Below are 13,336 nucleotides of genomic sequence, written 5' to 3'. Positions count from 1 at the left end.
CAACATGCTGCCCATTGGGCCTCCGTTTCCCCAGTTGTAAAATGAGGGGCCTAGGATGAGATAGGTGGTTTTCAAATGCTGTTCTGATGAAGCTAGGGCATCTGTGTAGCTTCCTTAGGGGCTGCCTTGGGAGCAGGAGGGATGCAGTGGGCTGTACTCAGAGTTCGCATTTCTGCTTCACCCAAAGCAGCTCTATTGCTTAAGATTTTGTTTGCAAAAGGATTCTGGGGCTGAAAGTAGTTCAGAAAGCACTGGTAAATGGCCTTCTGCCAACGCTGCTCTTGAATACAAACTTTTGTAATGTCTAAGGACAAAGCTTCATTCCTCAGTCTGAACACACCCTCAGAATCCTGCTCACCACGGTGCTCCACACAGACACGCCCAACTCCACATTCTAATCCAGGGACTGGCAGACTTTTCCTTAAAGGACTAGACAGCACATATTTTAGGCTGTGCAGGCCAAACATGACCACTATTACAACTATTCAACTTTGCCATTGTAGTGAGAAAGTAGCCATAGACAATGCATACTGAATGGGCATGGCTGTGTTCCAATAAAACTTTATTTACAAAAAGAGGTGGCAGGCTGGAGTCGGTCCATGGCCTGAGGTGTGCAGATCCCTGCACTATAATACTTCGACCTGACAGGTGGAGAAACTGAAGCACAAGGAAGGGATTCAAGGAACTGGTTAGGTTGGGATCCCCGTCTCCTGGGCAGTGAGTGCAGGTTCACTCCCTCGCCCCTGCATTGCTCACGTAGCCGTGACCCCTACCCTGGGGACTACACAGCTGAGGGAATGATGCCTGGAAAAGGCACGCGCCCACCTCTCCCTCTCAGGAGATCAGCTTTCCCTGGTTCCTAGAGGGCTATAAAAAGCCCGAGCTCGCCTCCTGCGGGACCTGCTGTCAGAGCTGGAATGACTGCAATGCTGCCACATTCTGCCCCCACCGCAGCCTGACAACTGTGTCAGGGAGGAGAATCCTGCCGGGCTGGCTCTGCACCTCCGCCTTGACCTGGGTGCGGCTGGGATTCCCGAATGGAATTTTAGATGGAGCACAAACCCTGCCTGGGCCCTTTGGAGGCAGCCTCTTTGTTAATTCCAGGAGGCTCAGAGCTTCTTGAATTCTAAATACCAGAACTCCTACGGCCAGAGCAGTAATGTGAAGGCTAAGAAATCAAATCTCACTGGCAGCTGCCTGGCCCTATTGTTCAGATCGCTTTTCTCTCCCCTGTTTCTTGGCAGCCTCCCTGCCCTTACTTTGAAATATTTACCTGATAAGTCCTTGCAGTTTCTCTAACAAGCCCTTCATATAACTGACCTGGGAATGACTCTCCAACATTCATGGGGAAGCAATAGAAAGCAATGGTAAAGGACTTAGGTTTGGAGGTAGGCAGGGTGGGTAAATAAACCTTTCTAACCTTCTTCATCTGTAAAATGGGGACACTGAATATATATATACTAGAGGCCCAGCGCACACAAAATTGTGCGTGAGTAGCTCACTTCCGCTTGCCTCAGCTGGCCGCCCTGCCCATTGCCGCTCGTAGCTCACGCCCCACCCTGCCCGCTGTGAGAGCTGCTGCTCTCATGCACCAGCTTCCCTCTGGCACCCGGGACCTGGGCTTCCCTCCGGCAAAAAGTATAATATGCTAATTAGACCGGATGTCCTTCCAGACATCCTTCCAGATGAAGCTGGGGCTGCGAGGGAAGCTCGGATCCCGGGTGCCAGAGGGAAGCTGGTGCTGGCAGCCGGGGAAAGAAGGTCCACTCTTGCATGAATTTTGTGCATCGGTCCTCTAGTGGATAATAAAAGCCTAATATGCAAATCGACTGAACGGCAGAATGATGGGTGTATGACCAGTCGCTATGATGTGTACTGACCATCAGGGGGCAGATGCTCAATGCAGGAGGTGCCCCCAACCTGCAAGGCCCCAGGCCAGCCAAGGCAGGTGCCAGCGGCCACCCCCCCAGATTGTCCCGCCCATCACCCTGCAGAGGGAGGTGACCGGCGGTGGCAGTGGTGGGAGGCAGGGCTGGCCAGCGAGCAGGCCAGTGCCTCCCCCCCTCCTCCCGATCGCCCTGCCAGTTGCCTCCTGCAGAGAGAGGCGACCTGTGGCAGCGGCAGGGGGCAGGGCTGGCAAGTGGGTGGTGCCAGACCTGCCAAGGCAGGTGCCAGCAGGGGGCCCCCCCGGCCCCCCTGCCAGTCACCCCACAGATTGGCCATGATTGCTGGCCAGGCCTAGGGACTCTAACCATGCATGAATTTTGTGCACCAGGCCTCTAGTATATTGATAATTCATATGCACGCCCTATCTGTAATTTTAGAAAATAGAAGCTACACACTGTACAGACACTCAGAACTCATAGCTGTACACAGCATTTTTGGATGGAATTTCTCCTGCAATAAAATTAATGGCATGTTTTATGGACATAAGGCTAAACTGTCTCAGCTTCATGCTTGTTGAGAGGATTAAATGGCTTGACATACACATGTAAACTGCCTGAGTCATGGTGAACACTCATTGGCTATTATTATTAAACATCTGCTCTTTATTAGACACTGGAAATGACATGAAAAGATAGTTTAAGACCATAGGACTTATATATACATGGAGGAGGCATTTCAGTTAGTGCAGTGAAATCTTCTAAAAGAGGGTGGAGTGCCCAGCTGTTGTGGCTCAGTGGTTGAGTGTCGACCTATGAACCAGGAGATTAAGGTTCGATTCCTGGTCTAGGCACATGCCAGGGTTGTGGACTTGGTCCCGGGTGGGGTGTGTGCAGGAGACAGTTGATCAATGATTCTCTCTCATCATTGATGTTTCTGTTTCTCTTTCCCTCTCCCTTCCTCTCTGAAATCAATAAAAATATAGTAAAAAAACAACAACAAAACAACAAAGATGGTGGAGGTAACCCAAAGTCGGAGAGGAGGTGAAAGCGGGGACGTGGCAGGGGAGTTTTCACAGGGAAGTCTCTTTCAGGGAGGGAGGGTAGCAGAGTCATCTTCTGAAACCTCGTTTTTTACACCTGTCCAATGGGAAGAATGTTTCAGCTGTCCACTCCCCCGGGCTTTTGCCAGAGTTGAGAGAAGCCACAGGAGAGAAGCACAGGGCTGGAAGGTTCCCCAGAGAAAGGGTTTTAGTGGTCAGTTCTGTGTGAATGCCTCTTATCACCCAGGTTCCTTCTTACCCATAGCACCCCCCACCCCCTCAGTGAATGACTGCTGAGTGAGAGCTTGTGTGATCTCCAGAGGCTGCCAGGCTCTGAACGAAGCATGATATGATGCTCAGCGCCCCTGACACTAGCTGAAATGGAAGAACTGGCAAATGTGAAAATGCTTCTAAAAGTTAAAAGCTTCATGAAAATGTATGTTCTCATTGCAGACGTGCATGGATGAGCCAGGACTAAGATGTGGGATTTCTATTTCCATGTCCTGATCCATTTCTGGCACTGTGTGCTGGGACATTTGTTGGGGGGTTTGTCTTCTCAGGCTAGAGTTCATATAAGCCATGGCAGAGGCAGGGCGAGTAGGGAAGCAGAAGCCTCTGGATGAACACAGTGCATCTCTGGAGGAACACTGCACAAAGATTTCTGGGGTGGGAGTGTATTCAGATATACAGGGTATCCCCAAAAATGTATACACACTTTAGCAGCTGATGGCTCAATTTTGAAGATGAAATGTATTTTAATAAACACTGCCTTTATAATTATTCAAAATGTGCGCATTCATCTTTTGGGGACACCCTATATTATGAACTACAGTAGAAAATTCGCTTGGCTTTTTAAAGATAAAGTGAGACATTTCAGAAGGCTACTTTGGGTAGCAGACCCAGACCCCAGAGTCCCACGTGGTAGAAAAGGGTGAAAGGCAGTGCTGGAGTGAGCAGTAGGTGTTTGAGCAGGTTCAAGGGTCACGGTACAAGCAGTGCATTAGAACAGTAAGGACATCAGACTCACCGAGGAGCTTTGCAAAATGTGCACATTCCCAAATCTCACTCCATTGGTCAGACCCATTGTGGGATTTATTTTCAGTAGGCTCTGAGCCCAGCTGGATTTGAGAACCACTGCTGTAGACAAATTAGTAGTAGTCCTGAAGGCAGGCTGGAGAAGGCGAGAGTAGAAAGAGGAAGTTCCTATAGGAGATGACAGTATATAGGAGAAGACACCATACAAGATGTTTTTCAATAAAAGTCAATAGGACTCAGAGTCTTATTGTAGAAAGGATGAAGGCAAAGGAAATGATGAATAATGATTAAGTTTATGTTTCTGTCCCTAAAATGAGAATCATTGAAACGGAGAATCCTGGAGCTTAAAGGGGCCATATCCAATTCCATTCGGTGAATTTTGTTTCTCCCCTTGTTTCATTTATTCATCATCTCATCAGACATTTTTTGGGTACCTACTATGTGCCAAGCACTAAACTAGGTGCTGGAGAGAGCTGTGGACAGGTCAGAAGGGCCCTGCTCTCACAGAGCTCACATTAACAGCTAATTCAATCCCACAATTAATTGTGATTGTGAAAATGGCAACCAATGAGAAAAATAGGGTTCTAAGAGTACCTTAAAAGGGAGATGTAGCTTTGGAGACTGGGAAAGATTACCTTGAGGAAGTAATGTTTGAGCAGATTGCTAAGGATAAATGGGAGTTAACCAGGTGAAGGTACAAAGGCCAGTGTGAGGAGAGCCCACAGTAAGAGATGGACAGGGGCCCAAAATAAGTTTGTGACAGCCAGGAAAGGACCTTGAGGGCCACCACAAGGATTGTAACCTATTTCCTAAGAATATTGGGAAACTAATGAAGGGTTTAAGCATGATCAGATCTATAGTTTTAAATAACTGTCTTTAATTGCATCAGTCCCTCTTCCCAAATTCCATCCACAAGCAGAGATAATTCCTAAATCCATTAAAATCTCTGTTATAAGGTATCCTATATAATAAAAGGGTAATATGCAAATTGATCAAACAGCAGAATGACTGGTCCCTATGACGTGCACTGACCACCAGGCGCAGATGCTCAACTCAGGAGCTGCCCCATGGTGGTCAGTACACTCCCATAGGGGGAGCGCCGCTCAGCCACAAGCCAGGCTGAGGGCTGGCGAGCGCAGTGGGGTGGCGGGAGCTTCTCCTGCCTCCGTGGCAGTAATAAGGGTGTCCAACTGAGGGCTCCGGGACTGAGAAAGGGCTCGGGGGGGGGGGGGCTAGGGACCCCGCGCCCCACCTCCACACCCAGTGCATGAATGTCGTGCACCGGGCTTCTAGTATTTAAATAAAAGATAAATGCTTTAGGTTGAAGTACACTCCTCGAAATCCTATTCTCTATAATTTGCAAAAGGGCCATCTCTATGGAAACACTGTGAATATTAAGTGACAGGTATTCTTGACCTATATATTACTGTGGTCCCACAGGAGCCATTCTATGGCTTCTCTGATTTGTGGCCATTCAACCTCTGCTTCATGATGTCCGTGAACAACTCCAGTTCTGTTATTGATAACTCTTCATTTGCCTGCTTCTCCTAGATTTAGCCCAAATTAAGCCTCTGTTTTACTTCTTGAATAGCTTTCTGAATTCTATTACCTCTCTACAGGACTGATCCCAGATCCCCCCTTCAATTTTAGTCTCATTCACAAACAACTCCATTTCCTTCAGTAGCTCCTCACGTGGTTGTGTTGTTAGCAGAAAAAGAGAAACAGGAAGGGTCATCTGATTTGGTGGTGAATAGAATGAGTTCAAAATTGGGTCACTGGGAGGTTGAGTTGGGACCTCCGAATGGAAATGTACCACAAGCAGGAGGTAATGCAGGAGTAACTCATGGCTGAAGGTGGACATTGAGAGTCCCCTCTTAGAGGGCTTGGTTTTCTAGGTAGAGAGTGGGCTGAGGTGGTTGGGGGATAAGAGGAGAGAGAGGGGCAAGAGCCATCAAAGAAGAAAAAGCAAGTGAGCCAGAGGGACATATGGGATATAACAATTAGTAAGCACCCAGCATGGGCCAGGTGCTGGGCAAATATTACCACATCTCAGTCTCTTGGTGCTGGGTGTCATTCTTGCTGCTTTACAGACTAAGGAACAAGACTTAGTTGGGTCACTTCATTGCCTTAGGGCAGGAGAGGCAGAGGCCATGAGCAGTATAACCCTGGGATTGGGATTGGGGGATGGGAGAGGCAGAAAAGGCTTCCTGGAGGGATGCAGCGGTAGTTATTTAACCTAGACTTATTTGATTCCCAAATCCATGCTTTTCCCATCTCTTTAAAGTTGGAGAATACATTTAGAGAAAAGTAGAGGGTCAACGGAGCTACAGAGAAATCCAGGAGAGGAGACTTCGAATAGGTGAAGGTTAGACAAAATAGAAATCATTTGTAGCCCTTAAGAGTGGGCTTTCAGCAGAAGGTGTGATTAGCTATGAGACTGTAGGGAATGAAAGGGAGTGTGGGAAGGAACAGGAAGCCATGAGTGATCATTTATTTGAGAAATTTGGCCAGGAAAGGAAGGAGGAAAATGCTTAGGGGTGGCGGGGGTATGTGTGTGTGTGGGATTGATTTTTTGTGTAGTTGCAAGTTTTTTTTTTAAAGGGTAAGAAGGGTATGAGAAGCTGATGGTATCCAAAAACAAGATTGTTTTTCCAAACCAAAGATCAGAATGGAATAATGATATGCTTTTGGCAGAGAGTGGGGAGGGAAGAACTTATTTGGCAGGGTGCTCACCCACGTGAGAAGGGGGGCTTGAAACTGATATTTGAGGGAGAGGCAGAAAAAAAATCCTGACTAAAATGGAGAAGTCAAACACTAGGAAGAATGACTGGGACAAGGAAATGGAAGTGGTGCCCAGTGACCAGCAGAAGCCTCTACAGGGAAGAGAGTGAGCTTAAATACCATATGACCACATGCATCCATTGCACAGCGTGGCTAAAATCCAAGTAATTATATTTGATAAATATAACATCTATCATTTATTGACTATTTCACAAGTGCTAGCTTTCCCCATGACACTCCAAATGCAATGGAACTGGAGTTCATAGAAATGAAGTAATTTACCCAATTCATACAAGATCACACGGTCAAAAGTTGCAGTCACACTCAAACCCCACTTTGTCCATTCTCTGACCCACTCAGTTCTGAGTTGCCAGGCTGTTAAAGGTGACCTCACAGATGTTTGGATGGAAAAGATAAGTATGGATGAGTATGCCTTTCAGAAGGACAGTAACTGATAGAAGTGGTGGAGAGAATGAACTCGGATGTCAGGGAAGAGGTATGGGGATTCATAGCCATGGGGGCAGGCTCATCATACAGTAGCTACAGGCTAGTTGGTCAATGGAAGCTATGGATAGGGAAGGTGTGGCTTTCCTAATCACCTCAAAGCTGATCCAACAGAGGGCAAGACACAGAATGGGTTCTTCTATCATCTCTTGAACAATAACAATTTCACTTAGTGAAAAGCAGAGCTTCAAATTATTTCTTGAATTGCTCAGTAGACAACATGATTTCCAAAAGAACATAGAATGCAGCAAAAAAACCTCCCATCTTGGGTTGAATTTGATTTATTGAAATATAACTAGGTGTAAAGTGAAAAGGAAAAGAATATTGGGGAAATTAATGACTTCATATGAGCCAGGCAGATCAGAAATAATCTTGGACATTAATAAGGAAAATCCAAGAAAATTTAGAACAAAGAACTTAAAGAGAAGATGGCTTGAGAGAAGACTGGAAAGTTCACAAAAGCAAAATTGTGAAGAAACAACCACAGTCAGTAGGCATGAATGTGTAGAATAAATAAGAGAAAATGGACACTGAGAAATGTCAGTTGGATAGTGGTCCAGTTATTGAACTTGGATTTCCAAGAGACAAGCACCCAGGGGCTCCAGGATACAGAGAAGATCATGACATGGACCCTGTCTCTGAGTTGTACAAAAGCTGACCAAAGTAAGAACTCAGAAAGTGTCATCAGAGTCAGACCAGTGTATGGAGGATCCAAGTAAAACAATTTTATTATGTTAAATTTGATTTTAAAAGATTGTAATTATCATAATAGCCAGCATTTATTGAGTGGGTCCCATGTTCTAGGCATTGTTTGAAGTATTTCCCATGCACTTAATATCTACAACAACCCCAAGATATAGGTATTATCAGTATTCATATTTTATTCTCATATAAGGATAAGTGAATTACTTGTCCCATAGAAGGTGGTGTATTAGTCTATAGCAGGGGTGGGGACCGTCCAGCCTGTGGACCCCTAAGGCCCAAGAAATCATTTGGTCTGGCCCTGGCAACGCATTAGAGTTGAGTTAATTAAATGTTTGATCAAATATAGCAGGCAGAATTTTAAGTTGATAATTTTGTATGGCTCTCGAATGATGCTATAAATATCCAAATGGCACTTGGCAGAAAAAAGGTTCCCCACCCCTGGTGTGTGCAGAGAAGAGGCCATGTGAGGACACAGTGAGAAGGCAGATTGTCTACAAGCTCAGAAAAAAGGTCTCACCAGAAATCAACCCTGGTAGTATACTGATCTTGGACTTCTAGCCTCCTGAACTGTGAGAAAATACTTTTTTGCTGTCTAAGCCAGCAAACCTGTGGCATTTTGTTATGGCAACCCTAGCTGTCCAATATACCTGCCAAGCCTGCTTTCCTATGACGTGGGGAATAGTGATTAGTGCCTGATCATAGCCCCTGTCCCACCACTTGTTCCAAGAGTAGCCATGTAAAAAGCTGAGCATGGTGCCTGGTGCATAGTAAGAGCTTGATGATTTCAGTTGATATTGTTATTAATGCAGAAGTGTGGTTTCCTCCACAATATCCTGGCCATGGCAGTCCACCTCCCCACATGGTAGGTATGGGGTTGAAACTAGACCTGCACTTCTGAAACCTTTATTGACAATGGAAGAGTATGCACACACGCTCTTGGGGATAGAGGCACAAGGAATGTCTGCTGGAATGATTTTTCAAGTCTCATGTTTTATCTTAAAAGCACATACAGATTTTGCATTCTGATTAATACTTAGTCATGTTTTGCTGATAAAGTGCAGTAATTTACCATGGTAGACAATTACAAGCAAGGATCTAGACCAGGGGTGGGCAAACTTTTTGACTCAAGGGCCACAATGGGTTCTTAAACTGGACTGGAGGTCCGGAACAAAAGCATGGATGGAGTGTTTGTGTGAACTAATATAAATTCAAAGTAAACATCATTACATAAAAGGGTACAGTCTTTTTTTTTTTTTCAAAAGTTGTATTCATTTCAAACGGGCCGTAGTTTGCCCACGGCTGATCTAGACAGATAACTGGGCCTGTGTGCCCCATCTACTTTGCTGGCATTTTGAGAAAGCCTTTACAAGTCACAAAGAACTGTTCTGATGTGAGGACTTAGTAACATTCTCTTTTTAAAAAAAAAAATCAGCATTACGGTTAACCTGAGGTGCACTGTAAAAAGTATGTTTCATATAACTAACTGAACCGCTGTTAGTGAGCTCCTACTGTGTGCCAGGCATTGTGTCAGCAGAGTGTCATCCACTTCTAGCCTTCCAGAAGCTCACAGTGGGGCAGGGCAGGCAGATGCTAACAGGTCGTTGGATAACTTAGTTATGGCCCACTGTGATGAGAACGGGGAGGGAGAAGGAACGTGGCCTTGGAAAGCCTGCAGTGGGGGAGAGGGTCGGAGCCCTGGAACAATTCCGAGTCCTAACAGATTCCCAGGAAGTCCAGCTCCTGGGGAGAGTGCTCCGGAGGCAGCCTTCTGAAGTAAAGCGAGGCTTATTAAGTACTTACACTTGATCTCAGCCCAAAGGCCGAGAAGCGATTGTTTATTAAGCATTAAAAATAAGTAAATTATTGTCACCCTTGGGGTGTCTGAGGAAGACATAGTCTGCTTTCCATAATTCTGGATTTTTGTACTGGGGCCTGACAGGGTGGAATTTGACCATTTGTGGGGGTAACTGGGTGGGGGAGCGGTGCTCTGCCTTAGATGTGGGCGGTGGGAGGTGGGGACAGAGGAATGAGGGACATCAGAGGTGCATCTTTTCTCTTTCTCATTTTCCTCCCCGGCAAGTGTGGATACTCTTTGCAGACCTGTCTGGTGAGAACTGCTTTATAAATCTTGCACTGGGAGCCAGGGGTCCTCTGCAGCCCTCTGAACTCTGGCTTTATCTGCGAGTGCAGGGGAGGCTGCCCCGACGCTTGCTCATGCACAGGTCCCTGCCCCCAGTGCCCTCCTAATTGCTTCCACACTCCTGGTCGCTCCTTCCCCCCCTGGTGGCCTCAGCACAGCGCACAGGCAGACGGAGGAAGTGTGTGAGATGATTGTAGGGAGGGGGAAGAATTTTCCATTTCACCATAATAATAAGAATAATAATGCCCCACACTCACTAGTTTATCAAGTGCATTCACACCGGTGGTCTCTTTGGATCCCAGAGGTGGGGGTTTAGGACCTTGGTGTCCAAGCAGGCCCCCTCTTTACAGCCGCATGCTCCTCGAGATGTCTAGGCCTTTTCTTAAGCACAGCCCCCTCCTCTCTTTTCTCAAGTCCGGTCTAATTTCTGCGAGCCCCCACCACTTCTGCGAAAATTCTATCAAATACACTCATCCCCCGAGAGTTCAAGCAGGAAGGGGTCTGGGAAACCACGGCACTAGCCCAGAGAGCAGAAGGGACCGGGCTAAGGCCACACAGCGTGTCAGGAACAGAGCCAGGGCTCAGCCACCCCAGCGCCTGCCCTCTCTCCTCCCAGTGCCCTGGGCAGCTGCGGGCTCCCGTCTCCCCGGGCCGACCCCCAGGCGCACAGTGGGGTGTTTCTGGACTGTAACCTGTCAACCTTAGTGTACCCTTCGGAGGGAAAAAGCCTGCCGGACTCGGGGATCTTGGGGGATTCTTTTATGAAGTTAAGACTGAGTGTATGAAACGCTGGTTTTACACACAGGAGACCCCTCAGCTCCAGGACTGACAGACGCCGGGCTGCCTGGGGCAGCAGGAGGCACCTGCACACGCAGCACCGGGCCTTCCACTCCCCGCCCCGCCGCCCCACGGTGCCTTCCCTCCCTCCTCTCTCGCCTCCTGTTCGCCCGGTTCTCCCTTCCCCGCCCCGTGCAGCAAGGGCGGCCTTTGCGGCTCCTCTTACCCCGGCCTCGGTCCATGGCGCCGATGATCACAGCCGGGGCGGTCGGCGCGGGTTGCGGTGGCTCAGGCGGGGCTGGCGGCGGGGGGGGGCGGGCTGCACTCTCCAGTCCGCCCGCGGGGAGCGCCCTCCGTGCGTCCCCTCCCCCAGACAGGATGCCCGCCGGCACCCCCGCCCGCCCCTCCACGCCGCTCCGGAATAGACCCGGAGCTCGCCTCCCCCCTGGGCCGCCGGCAGTGTCCCCTGTCCCGCACACGCCCGTGCCACGCCCTCCCTTCCGCACGCCCTCCACGCCCCTCCCGCTCGGCCGCAGGACTCATTTTCCGGTTGCCGCGCTTTCTTCCGCGCCGCTGTCCCGGACCAAGGTGGTGCTTGTTCTCCATTAGTGATGGGGGGCTCGCTATGGTACCTCCCGCCCAGGCCATCTTCAGATTGCCGAGGCGTTAGCATGCCTCCCCCGCCCCCTCCCCCCCACCATGGAATCAAAGCCTCTCTCTCTGCAGCTGCCACCCAGTTCCTGGCTTTGGGGTTATCATCTTCAGTGGACAAGTCTTTCCTGAGCAGCTTCTAGTGCCAGACAGTGGAGCAGGTGCTATGCCAGTGTCAATAAGGGTGAGAAAGAGGAGTGGAGTAATAATAATAAAAAACAATACCTTGTGCAAAGGCAGAGAGATGAGGAAGGGCCTGAGAAAGAGCATCCTGCCCTTTCCTGGACTGGGGATTTTTTTCTTCATTGCTTTCATGGGTAGGTTGAAATGAACGTTGGCTTTGCAAAATTGCCTGGGCAGTTTGTTTAGCGAGCACTTGGAGGAAATGTGGTGCAGTGAAAAACAACAACGGAATTCAAGTCTGAAACTTGTGTGTGAGGTCTTACTCTGCTGCTTTTTAAATGTGTAGTATTCAGCCTTTGAGGCTTGCTTGCTCGTCTGTGCTGCGGGAAACCTCATACTGGCCTCACAAGACTGTTCGCAGGGCAAATGAAATGATGATATAAACCCACTTTCTAAACCATAAATAGCTATAAAAATGTGAACATTATTAGTTTCCAACTTCCTCTTTGTTCCTGCCCACTTTTCCAATTTGAAAAGGTCAGTTTAAATTCTAAAGCAGACAACCAACAATTTACAAGTGGATGAAGTTCCAAAAGTTCCCTGCTTGAACTCTGAAACACTTGGAATTAGGTTATAAATTGTAGTTAAGTTCCAAGGCTAGCCCGTTAATACTTTAAAAACATAATATTTATTTCACTTGAAATAATTTTATAATAGAGACCATAACTATTGCAAAAACAGATGGAGGCTTGGGTAGATTAATTCTCAGAAACTTTCAGGGACTTTGGAGGTTTATCAGAGAATTGGAAAGAAAAGTCAGAGGGCTAAGAAGGATTTATATGTATCTGTAGAAGAATCTATATGATGGATTAACTGAACTCTGGTCTGGAAAAGATGTAAAAAACGGGAGAACATGGTCTGTGCACAGTTCTAAGGATTAAAAAGGTGTAGTCTGGTTTAGATAATTACCCATAATGTCCACTTGGTGGCACTGTTGACTAAATTGACTACAACTTGGTTGTGGTCAGGAAAATGGAATGAGATGGGTGAGGAGGCTGCTTGTGGGTTTTGGCAAGGAATAATTATATATGTATATTTTCTGTACTTTTCCTTTAATGAAGTTTATAGTTACCCTAAAAGCTATACCCACTTATCGTCAGTTCACTTAAGAATGTTTATTGCACTCTGTGTAAGTTTCTATTGGGAGAACTAACACTAAGTAGGAATAATCTCAAGTAATCTACAATCTAGGAAATAAATATGTACAAAATAATTTAATTACAAATTATTATGTGAAAATCGCCTGAGTAGCATAGAGTGCTTTTTAAAAATGATGTTCTTATAATTGATTTTCAGAGAGAGGAAGGGAGAGGGAGATAGAAACATCAATGATGAGAATCTTTTTTTTTAAATTTTTTTTTATTGCTTAAAGTATTACAAAGAGTATTACATATGTCTCCTTCCCCTCCCCCCCCCCCGCCCTTGATAATCCCCAGGAGGGGGGTGGGTAAGAGATCAACCAAAGGACTTGTATGCATGCATATAAGCATAACCAATGGACATAAGACACTGGGGGGTAGGGGAGGCCAGGGGATTGTCAAGGAGACAATGATGAGAATCTTTGATTGGCTGCCTCCTGCACACCCCACACTGGGGACCGAGTCCACCACCAGGGCATGTGCCTTGACCTGGAA

At 47.2% G+C, this 13,336-nt stretch overlaps 1 protein-coding gene across 1 annotated transcript in view; it reads right to left on the bottom strand.

Moving 5' to 3' along the window:
• AFAP1L1 (actin filament associated protein 1 like 1) overlaps positions 1-11,272 on the bottom strand; it is a 58,823-nt gene extending 47,551 nt beyond the window's left edge. Inside the window, exon 1 of the mRNA XM_081092128.1 lies at positions 11,095-11,272. Coding sequence (XP_080948254.1) covers positions 11,095-11,110 — 16 coding nt within the window. The 5' untranslated portion in view covers positions 11,111-11,272. The remainder of the gene's footprint in view (positions 1-11,094) is intronic.
• Between the last annotated feature and the right edge of the window lie 2,064 nt (positions 11,273-13,336).

Source organism: Myotis nattereri, assembly GCF_964212035.1.
Source record: "Myotis nattereri genome assembly, chromosome: 5".
Lineage (NCBI taxonomy): Eukaryota > Metazoa > Chordata > Mammalia > Chiroptera > Vespertilionidae > Myotis > Myotis nattereri.
Note: the sequence above shows the minus strand (reverse complement) of the source record. Positions and strands in the feature narration are given on the sequence as shown.